The sequence below is a fragment of the Heloderma suspectum genome, chromosome 2, assembly GCF_057233095.1.
Source record: "Heloderma suspectum isolate Gila_16-S chromosome 2, 16-S_ref, whole genome shotgun sequence".
NCBI lineage: Eukaryota > Metazoa > Chordata > Lepidosauria > Squamata > Helodermatidae > Heloderma > Heloderma suspectum.
In genome coordinates, this window is record NC_139459.1 from 370851445 (window position 1) to 370874978 (window position 23534).

Consider the following 23534-nt stretch of genomic DNA (forward strand, 5'->3'; position numbering starts at 1 on the left):
AAAGAGTTTTGTGGCGCCTTAAAGCCTTATACATTTATTCTGCCACTCTATACTTTTTGCATTTCAATTCCCCCTGACAACACAGTTTATATACCACCCCCAGCTCCACCGTCAGCATGTGTATATAAATCTGCCAATTTCAGGTGAACTCTTCATGGTTCCACAGAAGCTTATGCCTTAGTAAATGTGTTACTGTTTGGGGTACCACAAGACCCTTTGTTGCCAATTCACAAGGGTAACCATCAGTGACAGGGCTGGTGTCAAGGGTAGGCATGGTTGGGCGCATGCTGAGGGCCCACACTTCCTGGACAACCCTTTGGAGTTGCTCCTCCTCTTCTCCATGGCAACCTGCTTCTTCACCTGCCTCTCGCTCTGGCCCAGACAACAGTGGTGGTGAGAAGGAGGAGCAGGAGAGACCACGGCCTCCTTGCTCCCTGGCTTTCTGCCTGGCAAGCAAGTGGGAGCCAGGAGGAGAAAGAGGAGGGGCAAGAGCAACTGGTGACAGTGTTGGTGAGAAGGTAGACTCACAGAGGGAGGGCCCCCACTTACGGTGCCTTGCCCAAGGACTCTCTGAAACCTGGAGCCGGAACCGTGATCATACCCTCTTTCCTAGCTATGTCATGCTGATTCAACATCTGTAGTGGGAGAAACAAGAAGGAGTCTCCTTAAAGGCTAAGGCTGCAATCCTATACCCATTGACCACCGAAAAGGGGAACCATGGAAAAGGCCCTCTCCCTTGTGGCCATCCTCCGAACCTCCCTCGGAGGAGACACCTGGAGGAGGGCCTCAGATGACAATCATAGCATACGGGTAGGTTCATACCGGGAGAGGCACTCCATCGGGTATTTCAGTCCCCAGATTAACCACTCTTTACCAATTCCCATTGCAGTTCTTAGATGGAATCTCCATATGAATAATCATGGTGAAATCTTGCTGTGCGTTAAACTGCAACAACAAATTTTCCCTTGGCAACAACATCTCGTTTCACAGGTAAGTTGGTTGATTTTGCACGGGGGCTGTCTAATGTAAGGTCAGGGTGCTGTCACAAAGCCCTTTGGCTTGGACTGAATGCTGCTCCATTCCAAATAAATTCCCAGCATACAGAAAGTGACCATAAGAGGCAGGGGCAGGGTGGGGGTGGTGAGGTGTGCAGTGACAAGTCTGGGAGCAGCTGATGCTACAGCATTGCTGAAGCGAAGAGGTGGACAGTTCCTTGGACGAATGACCACTGCAAAAGCCATGTATAAATGCGTTTTCATAAATTTTATGTATTTATTTAAAACATTTGTATCCCACACTATATCATTAAGATCTCAGGGTGGCGTACAGATAAAATAAAGTTAAACGGTATAAAACAATAAATAATTTAAACAGCTTAAAAGCATATTAAACCATTAAACAAGCTAATACCAATTAAAACATCTAAAACAATAAAACACTGTGCAACTTTAGGGAATTCAGCTAGCCCTCAAAGCCTTTGGTGAAAAGCCATGTTTTGACTTGGTGCTGAAACGAAAGCAATGTCTACGCCAATTGGGCCTCCAAGGGGAGGGCATTCCACAACCAGTGTGCCACAGCAGAGAAGGCCCTCTCCTACATCCCAGCATAGTGTATGCCTTACACTGGTGGGACACAGAGGAGGGCTCCTCCAACAGATCACAATCCTTGGGCAGGCATATATAGGGAGAGATGCTCCTTCAAATATCGAGATCCGAAGCCAGTTAAATATGCATTTAGTCCTATAATTCTCAGCATTCTATAGCCAGCCATACTGGCTGGGGAATGCTAGAAGTTGTGGGACTTTTTTCTGTCTAAACATGCATAGGATTGCAGCCTTAGAAACCTGGAGGGAGGGCCATAGCTCAGTGTTAGAGCACCTGCTTTGCATGCAGAAGGTCCCAGGGTCAGTCACCAGCATCTGCAGTTAAAAAGGGATCTTGGGAAGTAGGTGATAGTAAAGATCCTTTTTTTCCTGAGACCCTGGAAAGTCACTGCCAGGCAAAATAAAAAATGGGTTGCATGGACAAAGAGTCCATCCTGGTCTAAACCTATAAAGCCTTACATGCCTCGGGACTGCAATACCTGATGGAGGTCAGATCTCCTGACCTGAACCTACCCTTACACTGGACTCAGCATCTAAGGCCCTCCTCTGAGGGAAGCTTGGAGGACAGGAGCAAGGGGGAGGGCCTTCTTGGTGGCAGCCCCCCAATTATGGAATGATATCTCCGATGAGGCCCACCTGGCACCAACACTATTATCTTTTCGGCACCAGGATAAGACCTTTCTCTTCTCAGGCTTTTGGCAGCATATAATTAGGTTAATCAGGTCCTTGATTTGTCTAATTGCTGCTTGTTTTGAAAGTGTGTTAGGTGTGTGTGTGTGCTGTTTGTTGATATGTTTTCCTGTAAATAGTTTTACACTTTCTATAATGTATTTTTAATGGTTTTTAATCTTTGTAAACTGCCCAGAGAGCTTTGGCTGTTGGCCGGTATAGAAATGTAAGGAATGAAATGAAACGGTCTGAGGCTGCTTCCTGTGTTGCAAGCCAAGTCAGAGGAAAGGATCCTAGGCTAGCCTTCCCCCAGACATGCTTGGTTTTTTTTTTAGCACATAGAAAGCTAGCAGGTCAGGGAAAATGGTTGCGGCTCAGTTTTCTCCCTGACATGCTAATTTCTATGTGCAGGGAATCTTTTTTTATGGGGCCATATTCTGTCATGTCAGCTGTCACATGCAGTCTGATGTGGTGCCATCTTGAAACAGGTTTACCATTCAACCATCTGTTGTTTGTGGGAACTCCATTTTAGCAAGCGTGGCCTATGGCAGCCTTCCTAGAATCCTGAACAATGACTCTCTGGTGCTGACCCTTGATTTCACCCTGCGTGTGTGTGTGAGAACTGGATCTTAATCAGTGGATTTTCAAGATTCACTTGCTGCAGCAAATCAGGCCTCATCCTTTTGTCATTTGGCATTGATCCAGCTTCAGTTAATTTTCTTTCTTTTTTATTTATATATTTTTTATTTTATTTTTATAAATGAAATAAGCAATACCAAAATTACCAACAACCTAATCAATACTTCAATTTCCCAAAAGTATAATATTCTGATGAGAACACCACAATAACAAAGAGAAGGAAAAAAAAGGAAAAGGGAGGAGGAAAAATTCCCTTTCTACCCCTTCCCTCCCCCTCTCCCTCCCCCTTAAAGAATTGAGTTTAAACTCCAACACCCCTCGGCCTCCGATGCCATTCTATTTTAAAAACTATATCTATAACCTTAACAATCTAACAGTTTAATAAACAATCTTACATGTCTATATCATATCATCAATCGTATATCAAAGAAACAGGTCTACAATTCATTCCCAAAAGCCTATATTATTAGTAATAATATATATATATGTATGTATTATATCATAATAAAACTTAATATAAACCTTCAACCATCAGTAATATATTTTATACTAGATATATTATCTATTTTAAAATAAAAAATATAAAGAAAAGCAAGAAAAAATAAAAGATGAAAGAGAGTAAACCAATATAAATATAATCATTTATCTTCTGAATTAGCCTGGATCATGTAGACTAAACACAAACAGTTAACAAAGCTTGTTTAAAGATTCCAGTTCATGGGGTTGTAACAGAATTCTCACGCATTTTTACGTTAAGCCATGCCTCCGCCATTTCATGATTTAGAAACTTCTTCATCTGACCTTCAGACACAATACAAAGTGTAGCAGGATATTTTAAGTAATATTGTAAGTTCATTTATTTTGCCATATTCTTTGCTTTGATAAATTGCCTTCTTTTATTCACCATCTCTTTGATGTAGTCTGGAAATAACATAACTTTATCTTGTTTCCAGGAAAGGCTTCCAGACTCCCTTGCCAAGCGCAGGATATAATTCTTTGTGGAGACTTTTGCAAATTGAGCTATGATCGTGTAATCAGTCCCTTTAGCATTTGGCACACGAAATGCCTGCTCAATATCAAGTAAATAATCAGATGGAATAGGGAGTATCTCATGCAAAAGTTTATCCACAAAAATAGGCAATCCCAATAATACGTACATTGGATCTTTTTGTGAAAGCCTCTAGTTGAGAGATTCTATCAGAGATATTTTTAAAACAAATTTGTGTCGTAGTTTCATTTTCTGCCACTTGGTCTTCAAGCTCTTTAATTTTCGTCTCCATTTTTTGCCTTGATGCATTAATTAAATCTACAGCTCCTTGCAAGGAGGTGATGGAATTTTGGATTAAATCCAACCTTTTGACTTGCTCCGTAAATTGCAAAGATAAAGTTTTTATCAGCGTAAATAATTCCCTTATATCTTCTGGTTTTGACACTTTTGACACAGAGGATGCAGAGGGAGTAGTTGCCAGCTCCTTACTTCTCCTCGGCGCAGACATGTTTCTCTCAAACAGATCTTACAGGTCCTCAGATGTTCTCAAATATTGTTACAATATTGTTTTAAATCATCCCTCGGGGTTGTTGATATTTCTTAAAGCATATATTATTATGGAACATGTCAGCCCTGTTTTCTCCTATAAAATAGGAGTCTCAGTACAGCTTTTTGCTTTGGTAAAGCTCTGGGAAGATAATCCTGGAATCCAGCCCCCCCGCTATCTCGTGGGTGTTACTTTTCTCCAAGATGTTGTCCAGGGCTACTGCCTTGCCCCGCCTTTCAATTCCAGGGGGGAGATGAAAAGGTTTTTCAACCTTTTAAAAAGCTGTTTGAGAAAGCTCCCATGGAGACCCGTGGGAAGCTGCCAGAGCAACATCGGTCCCAGCCGGAAGTCCAGCTTCAGTTAATTTTCAAGCCAAATACTTGCAAAAGTTAAGTATTTCAAAGTATAAGAGGACGTTTACTCTGACACGTTTTGATGTGAGGTTCAAGGGATACCTTATTCCAGCAGTTTATGTTCTTGGGGTTGAGAGGAAACTGGAACAGCAAGCCATTTTTTTTTCTTTTCTGTAATTTTTACTGAGATCTTTGTAATAAGTTAATCTCTTGGTATCCTGGAAAATTTTCTGAATGTTATTTGCTTTTTCTTTCTGATATAAAAAAGTCACAGAAATTGTAGCTGAATATTTGCTAAGAGCAATGAGGATGCGGACTAGAATCTTATCTAATTAGAGTCATCTTGGTTTGTCATATTAATAGCGATACGTGATCTGTGTTTTTGGATGTCACCTCAAGTGATGTTTCTGAATTTTATTCCTCCATGTTAATTGATGTATAAGTCTTACTGTGAACCCTGTTGACTGGATCAATAAACTGATGGAATTCAGGAGGTACAAAGAACTTTATAAGAAATAAGTTCTTATAAAAAGCAGAAGAGTCAGTGGAAGTGTCTCTAGATTATATTGCTTCACTTTTATACAAAGGAGCATTGAAAGTATGTGAGCCCCCACCTGCAGTCCGAAGTGGTATAGCCCAGGCACAGGTTTGACTGCCCCTTCTGCTGTTTCTGAGAAACTAGACCTTAGCAATCAACAGTCAAAACGGGGATGGCATGGTGAGGGTTTTTTTTTTTAAGACGCTCAGCAGTGTTTCTGCTACTGGTCCTTCTGTCCCCTCATCAACATCTGCGTGTCTGTTTGTTGCATTACGGGCATAGCCCATGGGCATCTGCTGAGTGCAGAGTTTGGCATTCTAGAACCCGTTTCAGTTTCATGCTTCTGCTCCTCATGAATCTATGGTGCATGTGGGAAATGAATCCCCTCTGTAACTACTTCTTAAAAAATGGTTATAGGTTTCCTCTTGGGAAAAAAGATGTGTTAAAAAAGTGGGTTTGGAACATCCGACGCAAGAATTTCACTCCTACACGACACCACGTGATATGCTCAGAACATTTCCACGAGGCTGATTACCTTGAAAATGTGGCTTCTGGAAGGCGGTATTTAAAGCCTGAAGCAATTCCAACTGTGTTCAATATACCCAAACGACTGAAGAAGGTAAATCTCACTGCTGCCAATTCTTAGTTAGATATGTGACTGTAGTCATATGTTGGGAAACTGAGCATGATTTAGAGCATCCCTAAATGTCTATCAGTAAAAGATACGTTTGATGAATAATTTTAATAAGGGGTGGAAGAAACAACCATGCTGGGAAAATTACAGAGAGGATTAAAAACCATTTTCCCCCCATGGCTTCAAAATTTCCAGAACTTTTACATTTCTAGTCATCCTATAAAAGTCTTCCTATTACATAGTTTTTAGAAATCATTTTGATGGAGTCAAGGCTGGGTAGCTCTATATGAACGTCTTGTCTTAAACAGCTGATTCATAATTCTATTTTTTTTCATAATTTGTTCAATTTTTTGAATTGGGTGGGGACCAAAAAAGGGTCTTTGGGAGGAAAAACGGGGTGGGGGAATGGATGGATGTTTTTCCCCTGAATTTTCCCATTTTTTTTCTGGGTCTTCACATCTCTAGATTCTATTAATTTAGTTTTAAGAAACAATACATTTTTAGAAAGGGAAAGCTTTCTGTGGGGAAAGAAAATCCACCCCACATCACTGATTCTGCCAAGTTTTGTCACTGTGTTTTGTTTTGTTTTTAATTAATTTTTTTATTGTAAATTTCAAGAAAACAAAATAGATCATAAAAAAGGAAAAAGAAAGAAAGAAAAAAAATAAGATACACACACACACACACACACACACACACACAGTATAACTACATGCTTTAAAAGTATCAATTTCAATTGGCTACAGCATTCCAGAAAAAGTGGATTATACATAAACTTCAATAAAGGGAGACTAAATATCCATATATGTATCCATTCACGAGTGGTGCCTATATACCGCCCTTTCGAATGTTGATAGTGTTGTTAGGTCCTCAATTCATTGCATTATAGGAGGTGAGCATTTATCCTTCCTGTGTTGTAGTATCAGTCTTTTGGCTGTCAAAAGGTTGGGGAAAATTGATTTACGTGACCATGCATTAACTTCCAGGAAGCAGGTAGATAATTTAAAAGCACGTGTACTTCAATAAATATTAAAGAGTGTTCCAAAACAAAGTTTATATGTATAATAACTTTCTCCCCAAAAGAGGCGACTATTGTTCATTTCCAAAACATATGGTTAAAAGAAGCATTAGTTTGGTCACTGTGTGTGTGTGTGTTTTGTGTTGGTTTTATTTTTAACCTGCAGGGCGCTAAAAGAAGACAGCCCCGTATCCTTCATAAGCTACCTGGTCCTCCACTAAGCCGTCCTTTGAAAGTCAAGGAGAGGGAAGCAGAAGCACCCTCTCCTGGGAGTGACGTTGTCGGCCTGGAGCATTCGTACTCCCTCCCAGCCAGTCCAGGTAGTCAACTCCACAAAGTCATTCTTGAAATCTGGGCACTTGTAAAGAGACTGAATAAATGAATTCAGTTTATTGCTTAGCCAGAAGGCCATAACAGTTTTATATTATTAAGAAAAACCTAGAAGCATCCATAGCCAACATGACCATTTGCTATTGTCAGGAGCGCCATAGCGGCCTCTTTCAGTCTACTCCAATAGCCAACTCAAGACACAGACAAAAGGATTCTTTTCAAGGCTTTAATCCTTTTACAACTTAATGACTCTTTCAGATGCTAATCACCAGTGACTAAGCAATGAACAGCAGAGTAGCCTATGCAGTTGGTCCCCGTTTGAAGGAGAATCACAGGAAGACCCTGAACTTATGGGCTAGGGAGAGATCCTCCCTCTTTCCCTTGGGTCCTCGGGACGCGACTGTTGCTTGCGTGCCAAACGAGCGCTACGCCTCCTTTCTGCACACTCCATCTGTCGTCGCTCCCTGCATCTGCACTGAGCGTCCAGCAAGCCCCCCTCCAGTGCTCTCTCGCTGCCAGGGTCACTATCTATCTCAGGAATGCTGGCAGGAGGAATCTCTGCAAGCTGCTGCGCCTGTGAGAGATGAGCGAGCTCCTCTCCCACGGATTGCTGTTCCTCCCCAGAATCAGAACTGCTCTGGGGTTCTATGGGCTCAGTTTCCACCCTGACATCTATTGCTATTTGATCAGTTAAACTCCCACATTTAGGTCACAATCCTATGCATGTTTAGACAGGAAGAAAAGCCTACAACTCCCAGCATGCCTTAGCCAGCATGACTGGGGCATGCTGGGAGTTGCACGGCTGGCTGGGGCAAGCTGGGAGTTGTAGGCTTTTTTTCTGTCTAAACATGCATAGGATTGAGCCGTTAATATATAACAGGAGGGAGATGAAAGCCCTGCTGAAAGATTAAGGAAGCAATCCTATGGCCCCTTGGCAGCATCTGAGGAGTCATAGGACTGTTTGGATTCCTGGATCTGAGGCTGGAGACAATGCTCCGTCCTCGGACCCAGGAGTCCAAGCTCCCCTCCCACTCCCAGCCGGCATGGAGAGGACCATGCCAGTTGCCTCTCCGAGCTTGCAAAAATGACCTTGTAGAGGAGGGAAAGGGGGCAGTTCTGTGGGCGGGAAGGGGAGGGGAAGAATCCTCCGTCCCCCCCAGCCTCCTTCCCTTCTGCTCCGTGGAGCCCCAGGTAGATGGGTGAAAAAGCCCATCTAGCAAAAATGCAGAGTGGGAGGAGCGTGGAGGCGAAGATTGCCTCTGCACTCTTCCCGCTCTGTATAGGATGCCAAGTTTGGAGGCTGACAGGCATCTCAGTCGGATTGCTCCCTCCGTTCTTCCTCTTCCCTCCTTGACCGTTTTTCCTTGTGTACTGTGTCTTTTTAGACTGTAAGGCTGCACAGGGACTGTCTTGTTTTACAGATTATATGTATACCACTCCAGGAGCCTTGTTGGCTGAGGAGGAGGATAAAAAATACTTTAAATAAAGTAATAATCAAATAAATAATATGTAGCTTCTGGTCTTGTATGGAGAAGCTACGCTCCTGACACATCAGGGTCTCTAGGTTTTGAGTCTCATCATTTGTCTCTTTCTCTTCAAACCCTTTAGATCTGGATCTTCAGTTGGTGTCTACACGGGAGCAAGGCCCAACAAACCCCACATCGGGAAAAGGACCTCACATCCTCCGGGCTAGGCCGTGGAGAGCATGCCGGGAAAAAACGAGGCAAAATGCCCCAGAGGAGCCCATTGTCAACTCAGATCTACAGCGCCAGTGTTTCCGGCAGTTGCACTACCAAGAGCTCAGGGGGCCCCATGAGGTGTGCAGCCGGCTCTGGGACCTTTGCCACCAGTGGCTGAAGCCCGGAAGGAACACCAAGCTGCAGATGCTGGAGCTGGTGATCCTGGAGCAGTTTCTGGCCATCCTGCCCCAGGAGATGCAGGACTACGTCAAGGAAGCGGGCCCAGGAAACTGTGATGAAGCAGTGGCCTTGGCCGAGGATTTCCTAGAGCATCAGCGAGGGGAAGAGGTGAGACCCTTTTGCCGTGGTAGCCCCAGACTGCGCAACTGAATGATCCAATAGCATCCAGTTACAACAGCCTCACTGGCTACCGGTCTGTTTCTGGGCACGATTCACAGTGCTGGTTAGGACTTATAAAGTTCTGTATGGCTTGGGATCGGGCTACCTGAAAGACCACCTTCTCCCATACAAGCCTGCCTGGTTTTAAGACCTTTGAGAGAGGCCCTTATTTCAGTACCACCACCTTGACAGGCACATTTCGTAGTTACATGAGAGAAGGCCTTTTTGGTGGCTGCTCCCAGGCTGTGGCACTCCCTGCAGAGGGAGGCTATGTTGGCTCCCTCTCTGCTGTCCTTCCACTGGCAGGCAAATACATTTTTATTGAAGCAGGTCTTTGGCATGTAAGCTGGTCTGTTGGCTTGGATGCAGTTTTTATTCTGTTACTGGGGTGTTTTTAACGTATTTCTTTTATGAAGTTTTAGTCAAGTTTTAATTCTAAACGAAATTGTTTAGCTCCTATGATTGTAAGCCACCTTGACTGCCATTTTCTTGGTAGAAAGGCAGGGCGCACATCAAATAAATAAAACCAGTGCTGAGGCACAACAGAATTAGCCACCTATCAACAAAAGCTGAAGGGAAGGAGGGCCAGACTTGAGCAGAGACTCATGCAAAAGCCTCTTAAGAACAAAAGAAGGTCCCTGCTGAATCAGACCAAAGCCCTGTCTAGACTCGGGTCCTGTTTCCCACAGTGCTTGACCTCTGAAAACCCCACAAAGAGAACATGAAGCCAATAACCTTCCCCCACTGCTGTTCCCCAGCAAGTGGGGGGTGAGTACTTGGGCTAATGGAAGCCTTTGAATTGTTTGTTTTTAGTTGATTTCTGGCGATGCCTACTTGTGGGCCCCAGTGCATGGTTTGGGAGTTCCTGTTCTAGGGCATCACCGTGAGATGACTGCCCTGCTTTTTTTTTGAAATCACACAGGGAGGAGATTCTGTGTCTCCCCCAGGGCAGCCTATTCCCTGGAGTGCTGGGCTGAAAACAACAGAATGAAATTTAATAGGGAAAAATGCCAAGTTCTGCACCTAGGAAAAAGAAACCAAATGCACAATTACAAGATGGGTGATACTTGCCTCAACAATACTACAAGCAGGAAGGGTCTTGGAATTGTTGTAGATCACAAGCTGAATATGAACCAACAATGTAATGTGGCTGCAAAAAAGGCAAATGCTCTTTTGGGTTGCATTAATAGAAGCATAGCTGCCAAATCCCGGGAAGTACTAGTTCCCCTCTAGTCAGCACTGGTTAGGCCTCATCTGGAGTACTGTGTCCAGTTCTGGGCACCACACTTTAAGAAGGATGCAGACAAACTGGAGAGGGTTCAGAGGAGGGCAACGAGGATGATCAGGGGACTGGAAACAAAGCCCTATGAGGCGAGACTGAAAGAACTGGGCATGTTTAGCCTTGAGAAGACTGAGGGGAGATATGATAGCGGACCTCTTCTCGATCATCCCAGTGTGCAGGGCACGGAATAATGGGCTCAAGTTGCAGGAAGCCAGCTTCCAGCTGAACATCAGGAAAACTTCCTGACAGAGCAATATGACAATGGAATCAAGGACCGGGGAGGTGGTGGGCTCTCCCACACTGGAGGCATCCAAGATGAGGCTGGACAGCCACTTGTCAGGGATGCTTTGAGTTGGATTCCTGCACTGAGCTGGGGGTTGGACTCGATGGTCTTATAGGCCCCTTCCAATCCTGCTATTCTATGATTCTGTTCCTTTGGCTAATGACTGAACATCATGGTCAGGCTCTTTCCTCTCCATTGGAGATTATTAAGATGGTTGGGGAGGGGGGGTAACTGGCCCCCAGTAATTCTGCCCATTGCTTGCAGCTGACCTGTTGGCAGCCCTGGGACCATGCAGAGCTGACAGAAAAGAATCCACCCCTTTGTGCCGCTTTCCCTCTCATGCCTCTCTTCCTGGTGCCTTTGCTTCTCTCTCGTTTTAGGTGCGGAGGCCTCTGGCTGAGATGGCGGCTAATTTCCCTGAGTCAAAGATGGCTCCTTCGGATACTCGACGTACGCCACAGTTCAGAAGGATCTCCCAGAAGGGAGACGAGATGGCCACTTTGCTGGGTAAGAATTCATTGTCCCTCTGTTATATGATAGTGTGTGGTTCTAGGATAGGTTTTAGCTCTTCCTCACCTTTCTGACATTTGTGCGGCTGCTTTTATAATCCCCTAGTCCTGTGTGAGGAGAAACTCTTTGCCCCAGCTACTGTTTATTAAAAAAAACCCACTTTTGTTTTGTTTTTGTCAGTTCAAATATTGATGGGTGCCAAACAGAAAACAGAGCATACTTTCTGTATCAATGCCTGCACTTGGATCTATGGCCAGAATCCAACAGGGAAACTCTTTAAGGCCACCTTGGTCTCCTGTGAAGGCAAACACAAAATGCCGTCCCTTGTCCCCTGGGTTTTTTTGGTGTTTCCTTCCTTTCTGGGACAGGTTTTTTTTTTTCAGAATTCTGTTTTTAAAAATTTGTATTATTCTCCAGAAGATGGGACAGTGAGAGAGAACCAGGCGGAGAACATTCAAAAGGAAAGCCCCGTGTCAGAAGAAGGAGTATCCCAGGAGAACGTTTCCTCTGTGATTGAGATTGTTGAGAGTGAGTACCTGTTTTGGATATGGGATGATGGGAGAGATCCAGGCAAAAGGGGCATTGCATGCACATGACGTATAATGGTGCCACTCTGAGAGCCAGTGTATGTATTTTAGTGGTTGGAGTGGCAGACTAAGACTGAGGAGACCTGAGTTCAGATTCCCACTTAGCACCGAATTTGACTTTTTTGGGCCAATCATAACCTGTCAGCCTAACCTACCTCATAGGGTTGTTGTGATGATGAAATGATTATGGAGGAGAATAATGTATGATCTCTTGAGCTCCTTGGAGAAAGGGCAATATAAAAATGTAATAGTTTATTTTAGAAGTGGCTGAGAGATTGAGCTATGAAACAAAACAGTCTCAGGGTATAAAGAAAAACTAAAGAAAAAGAAAGGCCTCCATCTAGACTATTCTGTTTTCATTTTATTTATTTATTTATTTATTAGATTTATTAATCGCCCATCTGGCCGGTCACCCAACCACTCTGGGCGATGTACAACAATAAAAACAGTTTACACAATAAAATTCAACATTAAAAACATCACATTTCTAAAATTACCCTAGCCCACCCCAAATGCCTGCCTGAACAACCATGTTTTTAATGCATGGCGGAAGCTCATTAAAGAGGGGGCATGGCAGAGTTCCCTAGGGAGGGAGTTCCACAGAGTGGGAGCCACCACAGAGAAGGCCCTCTCCTTCGTCCTCACCAGCCTAGCTGTCCTGGCTGATTTATTTATTTATTTCATTTCTATACCGCCCAATAGCCGAAGCTCTCTGGGCGGTTCACAAAAATTAAAAACCAAACAACACACAATAAAACAATTTAAAATATATAGAACATTAAAACCACAATATAACAATACAACCACAATAAAACCTAGCAGCAGTGCAGGAGTTTAAAATACAGATTTAAAACAGCAAAGATAAAAATTTAGAAAGCTAAAATGCTAAAATGCCTGGGAGTATAAAAAGGTCTTCACCTGGCGCCGAAAGGAATACAATGTAGGTGCCAGGCGAACCTCACTAGGGAGCTCATTCCAGAGCCAGGGTGCCACAACAGAAAAAGCCTTCCTCCTAGTAGCCACCAGCCTCACTTCCTTTGGCAGGGGCTCACGGAGAAGGGCCGCTGATGATGATCTTAAGGTCCGGGCAGGCACATATGGGAGGAGGCGATCCTTCAGGTAACCTGGCCCCAAGCTGTTAAGGGCTTTGAATGTTAACACTAGCACTTTGAATCGGGCCCGGAAATGGACTGGCAGCCAGTGCAGCTGGAAAAGTACTGGCGTAATATGAGCTCGCAGGCGAGTCCCTGTTAACAATCTTGCTGCCCTATTTTGGACGAGCTGAAGTTTCCAGACCGTTTTCAAAGGCAGCCCCACATATAACTGTATCTAGGCTATCTCTGTCCAGATAAGGGCGTAGTTGGTATACCAGCCTAAGCTGATAAAAAGTGCTCTGTGCCACTGAATTCACCTGTGCCTCAAGTGACAGTTCTGGATCCAAGAGCACCCCCAAACTACGAACCTGATCCTTTAGGGGGAGTGCAACCCCCTCCAGAACAGGTTGAATATCACCTAGCCGGGCAGACAAACCACCCACTAACAGTACCTCCGTCTTGTCTGGATTGAGTTTCAGTTTATTAGCCCTCATCCAGTCCATTACCGTGCCCAGGCACTGATTCAGAACAGCCACTGTCTCACCTGGTTTTGATGAGAAAGAGAGGTAGAGCTGGGTGTCATCTGCATATTGATGGCACCTCAGCCCACACCTCCGGATAACCTCCCCCAGCGGTTTCATGTAGATGTTAAACAGCATGGGGGATAAAATAGAGCCCTGTGGAACCCCATGGCACAATTGCCATGGCACAGAGCAATAATCCCCCAGCACCACCTTCTGGAATTGGCCATCCAAGTAGGAGCGGAACCACTGTAGTGCAGTGCCTCCAACTCCTAACCCAGACAACCTATCCAGAAGGATACCATTGTCGATGGTATCGAAAGCCGCTGAGAGGTCCAGGAGAATGAACAGGGTCGCACTCCCCCTGTCCCTCTCCCGGCAGAGGTCATCCCACAGGGCGACCAAGGCAGTTTCCATTCCAAAACCAGGCCTGAAGCCTGATTGAAATGGATCTAGATAATCCGTTTCATTCAAGAGTGCCTGGAGCTGTCCTACAACTCTGATGGGACAGAGAGAAGGCCATCCGAGGCTGATCTGAGGGCTTTTTAAAAAGCGGTCTTATCACTGCCTCCTTGAGGGCTGATGGCATCACTCCCTCCTCAAGGGAGGCGTTCACCACCACCTTGATCCCCTCACCCAGTCTCTCTCTGCAGCTCATAATGAGCTAAGATGGGCAAGGATCAAGTAAGCAGGTGGTCAGCCTTACAGATGAAAGCACCTTGTCCACTTCATCAGAAGGAAGAAGCTGGAACCGATCCCACAAAACCGGTGTGCCACAGACCGCCTCCTGCTCACTAACTGTATCCACAGCTCACAGAATAACACTCCTAATCCGATCAATTTTATCTGCAAAGTGCCTTGCCAAGGCCTCACAGGAGGCCTTAGAATGCTCTAGCGGTTCCGGAGCAACTGGACCAACCAGGCTCCGGACCACTTGGAAGAGCCTCTAGGGACAGCACTCTGCAGACGCAATAGAGGCAGCATAATATTCCTTTTTTGCTGCCTTCACTGCCACGTGATAGGCTGAAGATATAGCTCTAGCCCGTGTCTGATCGCCTTTGGAGTGAGACTTCCGCCACCGGCGCTCTAGCTGTCTCACCTCCTGTTTCAGAACTCGTAACTGCAGATTGAACCATGGTGCAGTCCGAGCCCTGTTCAGGGGGAGAGGGCGTTCGGAGCCACCCGATCTAATGCCCCAGTGATTGCGGCATTCCAGCCACCCACCAGGGTCTCGACCGAGTGGCCGTTGGCGTGCCCCAGAGAATCCCCAAGCGCATTCAGGAATCCATAAGATGCCTGGGGTGAACCATTTTAATGGGTCCTCCACCCCTGTGGAGGGACTGTGGAACCGAGAAGTCCAACGTCACCAGATAGTGATCTGACCATGACAAGGGGGTGGTGGATATACCCCCAACTTCCAGATCACTCCCCGCTTCTCCAGAAACAAACACAAGGTCTAGCGCATGACCGGCTACGTGGGTGGGCCCAGTTGGAATATGGTGCAGCTCCCAGGAAGCCATGGACTCCATTAAGTCCCGAGTTGCCCCTGTGAGGACGGCCCCCGAATGTACGTTGAAGTCCCCCAACACCAACAAGTTAGGGGACCGCACACACACATCAGAGACCACCTCAAGCACTTCGGCCAGGGAGTCAGTTGTGCAGCGGGGTGGACGGTGCACGAGCAGAATCCCCAGACTGCCCTTCGGGCCCAACCTCCAGTACATGCACTCAGCAACCTTGGTCTCCCGGAGAGGGGTTCTGGTGAAGACCAAGGACTCTCGGTAGATAACAGCCACTCCCCCTCCCCGATCCCCAGCCCTCGGCTGCTGTGCATACGAAAATCCGGCTGGACACATGGCTGCAAGGGTTGGAGCAGCAGCCTCGGCCAGCCAGGTCTCCGTAATACATGCCAGGTCTACACCCTCATCCAGGATCATGTCATGGATGAGGGAGGTTATCTGGGTAACAGACCTGGCATTGCAGAGCAGCAAACGAAGGCCAGAAGATGGGGTCACGCCTCCCCCAGCCATCCTTTGGCTCTGGACAGGCCCGGAGCAGGGGACAGATACTACACATCTCTCCCTTGTTCCCCTTACCTGGCATGGCCTTCCCCTAGCGCTCCGCCAGCGCCTGCCGCCCAGCCTCGGTATCTTCTGGCCCCCAACACTCCCCCCACTGCCTCCATCAGGTGGACACATGCCCCCTCGCTCCCGCCTATCAGGCAGGCTACCCACCCCTAAAAACACAACAGACTCCCCCCCCCCAATTTAAAAACAATTTAAAATCCCCTTTAAAAATACTGCCAGGCAGGAGTCCACGGTGGTGATGGTGGTGGTGGTGGTGGCAGCGGCGACAGCAGCAGGCATGCCTTTTCCCCGGTGGTGGTGGTGGCTTCTCCTGCAGGCCCTGGCTCTCCCAGGCCACCTCAGCCAGCCAGCTTATGTAGCCCCTCCAGGAAGGGGCAGGTGGAACAGTCAGCACAGCTGGCTCAGTACCTGGGGGCCTGGTCCTGCAGGGACTGGCGGTCCACCAGGCAGAAGTCCACGGGGAGGACTGGTGTTGGTGATGGTGGCGGCAGCAGGCGTTTCTTCCAGAATAACCCTAAGTGCAGTTGTTTGACTGTTTATCCAGGCAGAATAGGCCTGGATACAATGTCAGCCTTTGCCTACACGGCAAGGTTTATTGTTGAGGTAAAAAAAAAAAAGAAAAAAGGTCACCTTCAGTCTTTGTTTAAAAACAATCTCTGTCAGAGAATGGATCTGGAGCTGGTATTAGTACGGCCAACACTCTGACTAAAGGTACCTTTATAGTGTTGATGCTGTGGTCTAGGCCTGGCCTGCTAGGCCGAAGCCTGTCAACCAGTGCTCCGATTTTACCTCAAGGCAGGAAAGAAGGGAAGGCACCAGTACAGAGAGAGGCCTCAAAGGTGGACAGAAAGCGGTATGGTGTTTACTTCAAAGTTACTCAGAGATAAGCAGTCTTATGTGTATTTATTTATTTATTTGAAGTATTTTTATGCCACTCCTCAGCCAAAAAGACTTGCAGAGCGGCTTGCGTATAATCAATTAAACAAGACAGTCCCTGCCCACAGGCTTACAATCTAAAAAGACATGAAAAGAATGGGGCAAAAATTATTTCAACAGGGCTGATGGAATGGCCCTGCTCTTCCTCTCATCTCCCTCCATACAGCCTGCTGGAATGTCTGCTGGTTATTATCTTTTGAATGGATGAAATAAGTTACTCCTCAAGAAGCGTCACATGACTAGTTCAAACCATAATTTTTTTTCTCAATTACTGGATTGTTTCCTTCCTCCTTCGCCCACTCCTTCCCTGTATCCCAGATGCCTTTGCAGCGCTGTAGTATTGGCATATTTGGTTAACATATATTGACCTGGTTTGCATGATCACTGCAGTAGGTTGCAGCACGTGCCGGGCAACTTTTTAATATTCAAACTGCAACCATGGCTTGTCATGTCATCCGAACCCAGCAAGGGTGGGTTGTTGCTGTGGTTACCAAACCACCCACAATGCATGGGCTGTTTTAGGGTTGTGGATGGTTTGTTAACTATGCCAACAACCCACCCTCGACAGGTTCAGATGACACAACAAGCCGCACTTACAGCTTTCACATTCAAAAGTTGCATGGGACACGCCACAGTAAATAAACCATGGTGGGCTGCTTGATCATGTAAACAGGCTCATTGTTAGGTAATTGACAGTTCAGCCAAACAACTTTTTTTCCTTGGGTGGTTATGGCCTAATTCTCACTGAGGGTAGTAAGCCTGTGTCTTGGGGTGTGTCATTTCAGATTGCAAGTTGAAACTCAAGTGATCAAATTCTTCTTCGTACAAAAAAATTGCTGGAGCATAGAAAACTAGCAAGTTGGGAAGAGAGTTTCTAGCCTAGCTTTCTCCCTGACAAGCTAGCTTTCTCTGTGCATGGAATTATGTGTGTATGTTTGCATAGAGGACTGTTCAATCACGTGAAACCCCTACCACCTCTCACCACCTGCAGTCTGAAGTGCTACAGTTTGCTCCATTAGGGCCACTTTTGATACGTGCAGTGGCAGCTCCAGGTTTGAGATGGGTCAAGCCTCCATTTTAATTTTTCACAGTGTAGTGTTGCTTTGGGGCACTGAGGGAAATTTTAAAATGGCAGCTTGACCCAGCCATCTGGCGCTACTTGGGAGCACAGCACCAGGCCAGAATTATTGTTTTTTAGGGGTGTGTGTGGCTAAGGCAGGCATAAGCAGTAAGCCCTGCTGAGGTTCTTGGGCCTTGGCAGCCACTCAAGAATGCCAGCTGCTGGGCTGGCCTCATATACATGACAACATCTGTCTCCCTGTCTAAGAGTGTGTATACCATGATATTTGAGAGAGCGCCTTTTATCAGCCTGCCCACTCACTGAGGTCATCAGGTGAGTGCTCTTGGTGCATCCACATGGACCTGAGGTCTGTGTAGAGTCCACCCGGAGTAGAGCCTTCAGGGTGCTGGCTCCTCTCTTTGGAACTCCCTTCCTGTTGATGTCAGGCAAGCACCAATGTTGCTTTGTTTTCGGCATCTGCTAAAGACATTTTTATTTGAACAAGCTTTTCCTGAATGACCAGCCATGGTTTTATTGGTATAACTAGATTTTAAATATTTTTCTTCTTTTTTTCTTTACTTTTCACTGCTCAGGAATCTTATTTATTTATGTGCAAGAATTATATGCTCCTTTATTACTTGATTTATACATAACGCTAACCCATTGTTTATTTAACCCTTAGTTAACCTGTGGTTTGTTGCCCTTCCCAGGGTTTATCTGGAAGACTTTCAAACGAACCATGGTTTGTTCTCTCAATCCTTGGGTTGTTTGTTTCCCTCCTCCTTCTCCCTCCCTGTATCTCAAATGCCTTTGCAGTGCTGTAGATACTGGCATGTAGAGCAGTTGTGTTGTTTTTTGCCACTCTTGCCTGCTGCCTCTGTAGCCAAGCAAAACAACCCATGAACCACTCACGGTTCTGGGCTCACATATCACATGACTCACGGTTTAAACAACCCAGAGTTCACAACCCAACAACATACCATGGGTTCTCTTTCTGTGTTGTTTGTGGTTAACAAGCCGTGGTTTGCTAGCACGGCTTGGTTTGCATGTCACAGCAACCCAGAATTCAACAACCCATGGGTCAACATTATGTGTGAACCAGGTCAATATCTCACTAGATTCCCGAGTGGTGAACAATAAAAAGAAGTGGGGGAAAAGAATAAAAATCCTGAATTAAAATATTTTAAGATGGATTATGTTACCTAAACCATGGCTGGTTAGTCAGGGAAGGTGTGTTTAAAGAAAAATGTCTTCAGCAGACATAGGTATAGAATGGTGTATACATTCTGATAATGATAACAACAACAACAATAAGTGGGCAGGTGCAGTCGGCTATGGAATACTTCATCATCTTTAGATTTAGTTTGAGAGTTTCAGATTTCTTCTTTTTTTATTGGTTGCTCACAAGGAAAGTGAGATCTGTGCTTAATTTCTGATGAAAGAGAGGGGGGTCTCATTGATCAGATCCAGGGGAGCTCTCCTATCTATCTTGCTCCTCAATGCTAAGTGTTCAGGGGGAGGCTGCCATTGCTCAGTGGTGTGGCAGTGATGCTCTGTACATGCTCAGAGGCACTTGTATGTATTATGAGCTCTTTTTTTCTTTAAAGGAGAGGTGTGGTAGAAGACGAAAGGTGTTGGTGCTAAACAGCTGGTGGCTGCTTTATATTGGTGCTGCTCCTCCCTGGTTTCTCTGGGAGGGTGCAAGCAGTTAATGTTCGCACTCTAGAAATAATATTGACAATTCTCTTAATAATGTATAGGCAGAATTTCTTTCTCATTTCAACATTCTCCACAGCTGTGAATTTTGGTTTGAGGCTCCATTTCTCTCTCTCACTCACTCGCTCACTCACTCACTCACTCACACACACCCTTTTGGTTATTCCAGCAGCTGATGTGTGGCCGAGCGAAGACGAAGGGGAGCCGTGTGGGGCATCACGGGAAAGAAGCAAAGTGGGGGAAACTGAAGAGAATTCTGGAAATCTGGATGGAATGAGGATGCAAGAAGGAAGCGAAGCAGCAGAGAAGAAGGGCAAGATACTGGCAGGTAGCTTAGACTCTTGTGGCCATATAGTTTATTGTGTTGGACTACAGTTCCCATAAGGGGATGATGGAAAGTGTAGTCCAACACATCTGGAGGGCACCAGGTTGGGGAGGGCTTGCTTATTTTCTTGGAATTGTAGCAGTCCCTTGAAGTGCTTGTGGGGTTTTCCAGCTCTGTTGCCTAGTATAGACAGTGTCTTCTGGTTGAAGTCTCTCCCTTTTTTCCCCTTTCCACTGCTCATATTATCCACTTGGAACTCCCTGCTCATTTCCCTGCTTTCTTCAGTCAGAGCATGGACAATATGAAAACACTGAGAAGATCTACCGTCCACAATGGGTGGGATTGTGGCCCTCTGACTCTGACTTTCTTTCTCTTAGTTCAGAAACGTTTCCCCACTTTTTGTGTTCTCCTTTTTCGATATACCCTGTAGAATAGGGTATCTGTAGACCACAGAATGTCATGCCGTGGAAAGAGAAATGTCCCTTCCGTGATACAGGGCAGGAACTAATCTACGCTGCTTCATATGTTTCTTAACAGGAAGACCCCATGCGTCTGTTGACTTGGTGGTACGTTGCGAGAGCCACCCTCACCATTTGCTGTGATGTCAGAGAGGCCCAGAATTTGCCATGGGAGGGCAAAACCTGTTAGGCCTGAATGCAGGATACGAAGCTTAGGAGGGCTGCTTGGGGTTAAAGACCAAGCGTACCTCTCTGCATATGCAGAATGCCTCCCTTCACCAACAATTCACTACTGCTGAGCTCCTGCAGATCTGGGATTATGGGGCCATGGTTTCCACCTGAAAACGTAGAACATCAGACAGATTTGAGACTCATTGAGGCTGGTCTTAAAGATTAGCCAGGTTCACATGGGTGAACGATGTCCTTGCAGGGAATCCTGTTCTGGTTTTGTTGTTGCTGTTTTGAAGCAAATATTTTTATTATTGAAATACATTCATTTAAACCTCTACGTGAATTTCTTCCATTTGGAAGACATTTGCAAAACCAAAGGAGAAATGCAGAAGAGGCTCAGAGCTGAATCTAAGAGAACAAGAACCGTAGCATAAAAAGCGGATCAATTCATCGGCTTATGTGTTTGAACCACAAGAGGTGAATATAAAACCCTCTTTACAATCAATTTGAAGAAGATGCACCAGGCTGGAGTAAATAAGAGCAAACCTGGGGGCCAAATCCAGCCATCTGGGGTTCCCCAGATGACCACCTGGCCTTCTCCTCGCCCCGTCTGCTTTTCCCCAACCACCAATCATTTGGGGGTTTCCCAACTTTTGTGCGTTTTTCCCCCCATTGAAATGACACTCTCTTCTCTCTCCCATCTCCCACTCCCTATCCCTCTCTGTGGGGCTGTTCGCACAACACGCTAACCCACACTCAGTGGTTGAGTGCGGGTTGTTGTTGAACCATGGGTTGTTTGTTGAACTGTGGGTTAGTGTGTTGTCTGAACCCAGGACATTTTCCGCAAGGTGGCTTGCTAACCATGCAGTCTGGCTATTTTTTTCAAACAAGCCACCTTGAGAACCCATGGTTTGTTCTTGGGTTGTTCAAGGTGGTTAAGCCACCCTGCATGGTTAACAAGACACACAGCTTGTCTTGTAAACTGCCCAGAGAGCTTTGGCTAATGAGTGGCCTAGAAATGTAATTAATAAAAATAAATAATAATAAAACGCACTGCGTTCAGACAACATGATAACCCATGGTTTGACAACAACCCACAGTTCAAAAACAACCCACACTCAACCACTAAGTGTGGGTTAGCATTTTGTGTGCACCCAGCCTCTGTCTCCCCCTCTTCATTCAGACATAGCAGGGTGCCAGGGAAGGAGCAGCTTGCTCAGGGGGTTGAACTGATCACTTGTAGAGGGCTTTTGAAATTAGGCTGAGGGCCGCATGTGGTGACAGGTTGACCACCCTTGGTCTAGGCCAACCCTCAATCCAATTGGTGTTACCAAAGATTGAGCAGCGAGTGAAAAAGTTGGGTTTTTTTAAGAAGGAGAAGAAATACAGAGAACAATGCAAGGACAGATTCAAGAGAACGTTCAGCAGATTTGAAGAAGTCATGTGAAAAAAGGGCAGAATCTCCACTACAGGAAGGGTGACAATGCGTATGTTCAAAAGGACGAGACCAAACCACCAGCTGTAGCCAAGGCCCCCCAAATTCTTCTGGACTGAATAGAATACAAGGGTTATGTACATGGAGCAGTGGCGGTCAAGAGTGGCCAAGGAGGAATATTCTGTGCCTCATCAGAATGTGGAGACAAAGAAGGAAGAAGGCAGTCTAGCACAGCACTGGCGGGGTAAAGTCTCAAGGCAGCGCACGAGTTGAGGAAGACCGAAATGGCTTGCGTTGTTGGAGAACAGTCAAGAGGGAGGAGGGGGCTGCCCAAGGCCTTGATCCTTGAACTCCCATGGCAATGCTGGATGGCACCCGAGGGATGGGCTGGTGCTGGAGACAGTCCTGGGTCTGAGGAAAGAAATCTCCCGTTTGCTCTGGGGCGGTCCAGCATTCTTGGCACTCAAGTGCTCCAGCATCATCGTGTGTGTTTTTTGCTCTTGCAGACGCAGATGGAGAGCAACATTCCCAGCATCTCGGTGACGGCCACCCCTAAGCAGACGCCAAGAATGCCATCCAGTTTCTCCTGCGACCATTTCTGCACCTCTTGCTTGCAACCTCGCTTTGAAACTGGCCATTCCTTTGCGGTCGTGCCTCCAGAAGCAACGTCCAAAGGGCAGAAACCCACATCGATCTGCGAGTTGTTGCCACAAGAGCACGGGTAGTACGTCTGATTGCTTTCCCATACGGCTGCATTGATTTTCCAGTTTTCTGGCCCGGTCCAGCCGCAGCAAGACAGATGGGACTGGACAAAGTCCCACGCGGTCTCCATGGTCTGGTTGGTTTCATCATTGGGGTTGTAATCATGGATGAGGTCTCTGACGATCGTGGCCATCCTCGCTTGGAGCGCATTCTGTTGGAGATAGAGGAGGAGGGCGGCAGTTATCTGGGCGGTGAGGATGAGTAAGAGGCAGGTGATGTACAGGCCCAAGAGACATTGGATCCTGTAAAAGGCGCCGACGCAGCCCAGGAACCCCATCACCATGGTGATGGCCCCAACCCCAATGAGGAGGTACACCCCGGCCTTGAAAGAGGATGACGAGGTCTGCAGAAAGGACGTGAAGGTGTTCTTGTCGAACAGGATCCATATCCCAGCAGCCACGATCAGAGTGCCCAAGATGAAGAAGAGGTGGTTGAAGAAGACAAAGAAATACATTGTGACTTTCAGGCAGCAGTGCCCCATTTTCCTGTTTTGCAGAACTTTCTGTTTCTTTTCAGAACTGAGAACGTTCAGCTTAGAAGGAGGGGTAGGGAAACATCCCCACCCACCCACACAATGGAATACCTGTGCAGTCGCTCCAGGTGGATGAGCCATAGAGTGGCGGTCCTAGAACTGATAACATTTTCTCTTGTAGACTCTGTAGGTCACTCTAGACCATTCCCATCTCTGTGGCTTAGAGCTGATACCATTTTTTTCTTATGGCCTATATAGGCCAATCTAGACCATTCCCATCTCTATGGTCTAGAGCTGATAACATTTTGTTTTTCTTATGGCCTGTATAGGCCAATCTAGGCCATTCCCGACTCTATGGTCTAGAGCTGATGGCATTTTCTCTTGTGCCCTGTATAGATCACTCTAGACCATTCCCATCTCTATGGTCTTTCCATTCTG

The 23534-nt window shown here is 46.1% G+C and overlaps 1 protein-coding gene and 1 pseudogene across 15 annotated transcripts in view; one reads left to right on the forward strand and one right to left on the reverse strand.

The window, feature by feature from the left end:
• Positions 1 to 23534, forward strand: part of LOC146356063 (uncharacterized) — a 35848-nt gene that overhangs the window by 1171 nt on the left and 11143 nt on the right. For 6 of the 15 annotated variants that reach the window (XM_084831183.1, XM_084831185.1, XM_084831184.1 and 3 more), the window contains exons 2-8: positions 890 to 990; positions 5755 to 5956; positions 7156 to 7309; positions 8928 to 9346; positions 11343 to 11469; positions 11890 to 12000; positions 19643 to 19801. In XM_084831183.1, coding sequence (XP_084687309.1) covers positions 920 to 990; positions 5755 to 5956; positions 7156 to 7309; positions 8928 to 9346; positions 11343 to 11469; positions 11890 to 12000; positions 19643 to 19801 — 1243 coding nt within the window. In that variant the 5' untranslated portion in view covers positions 890 to 919. The remainder of the gene's footprint in view (positions 1 to 889; positions 991 to 5754; positions 5957 to 7155; positions 7310 to 8927; positions 9347 to 11342; positions 11470 to 11889; positions 12001 to 19642; positions 19802 to 23534) is intronic. The other 9 variants (XM_084831188.1, XM_084831189.1, XM_084831190.1 and 6 more) reach the window with 2 other exon arrangements.
• On the reverse strand, positions 22341 to 23105 carry LOC146356064 (CD82 antigen pseudogene; annotated as a pseudogene).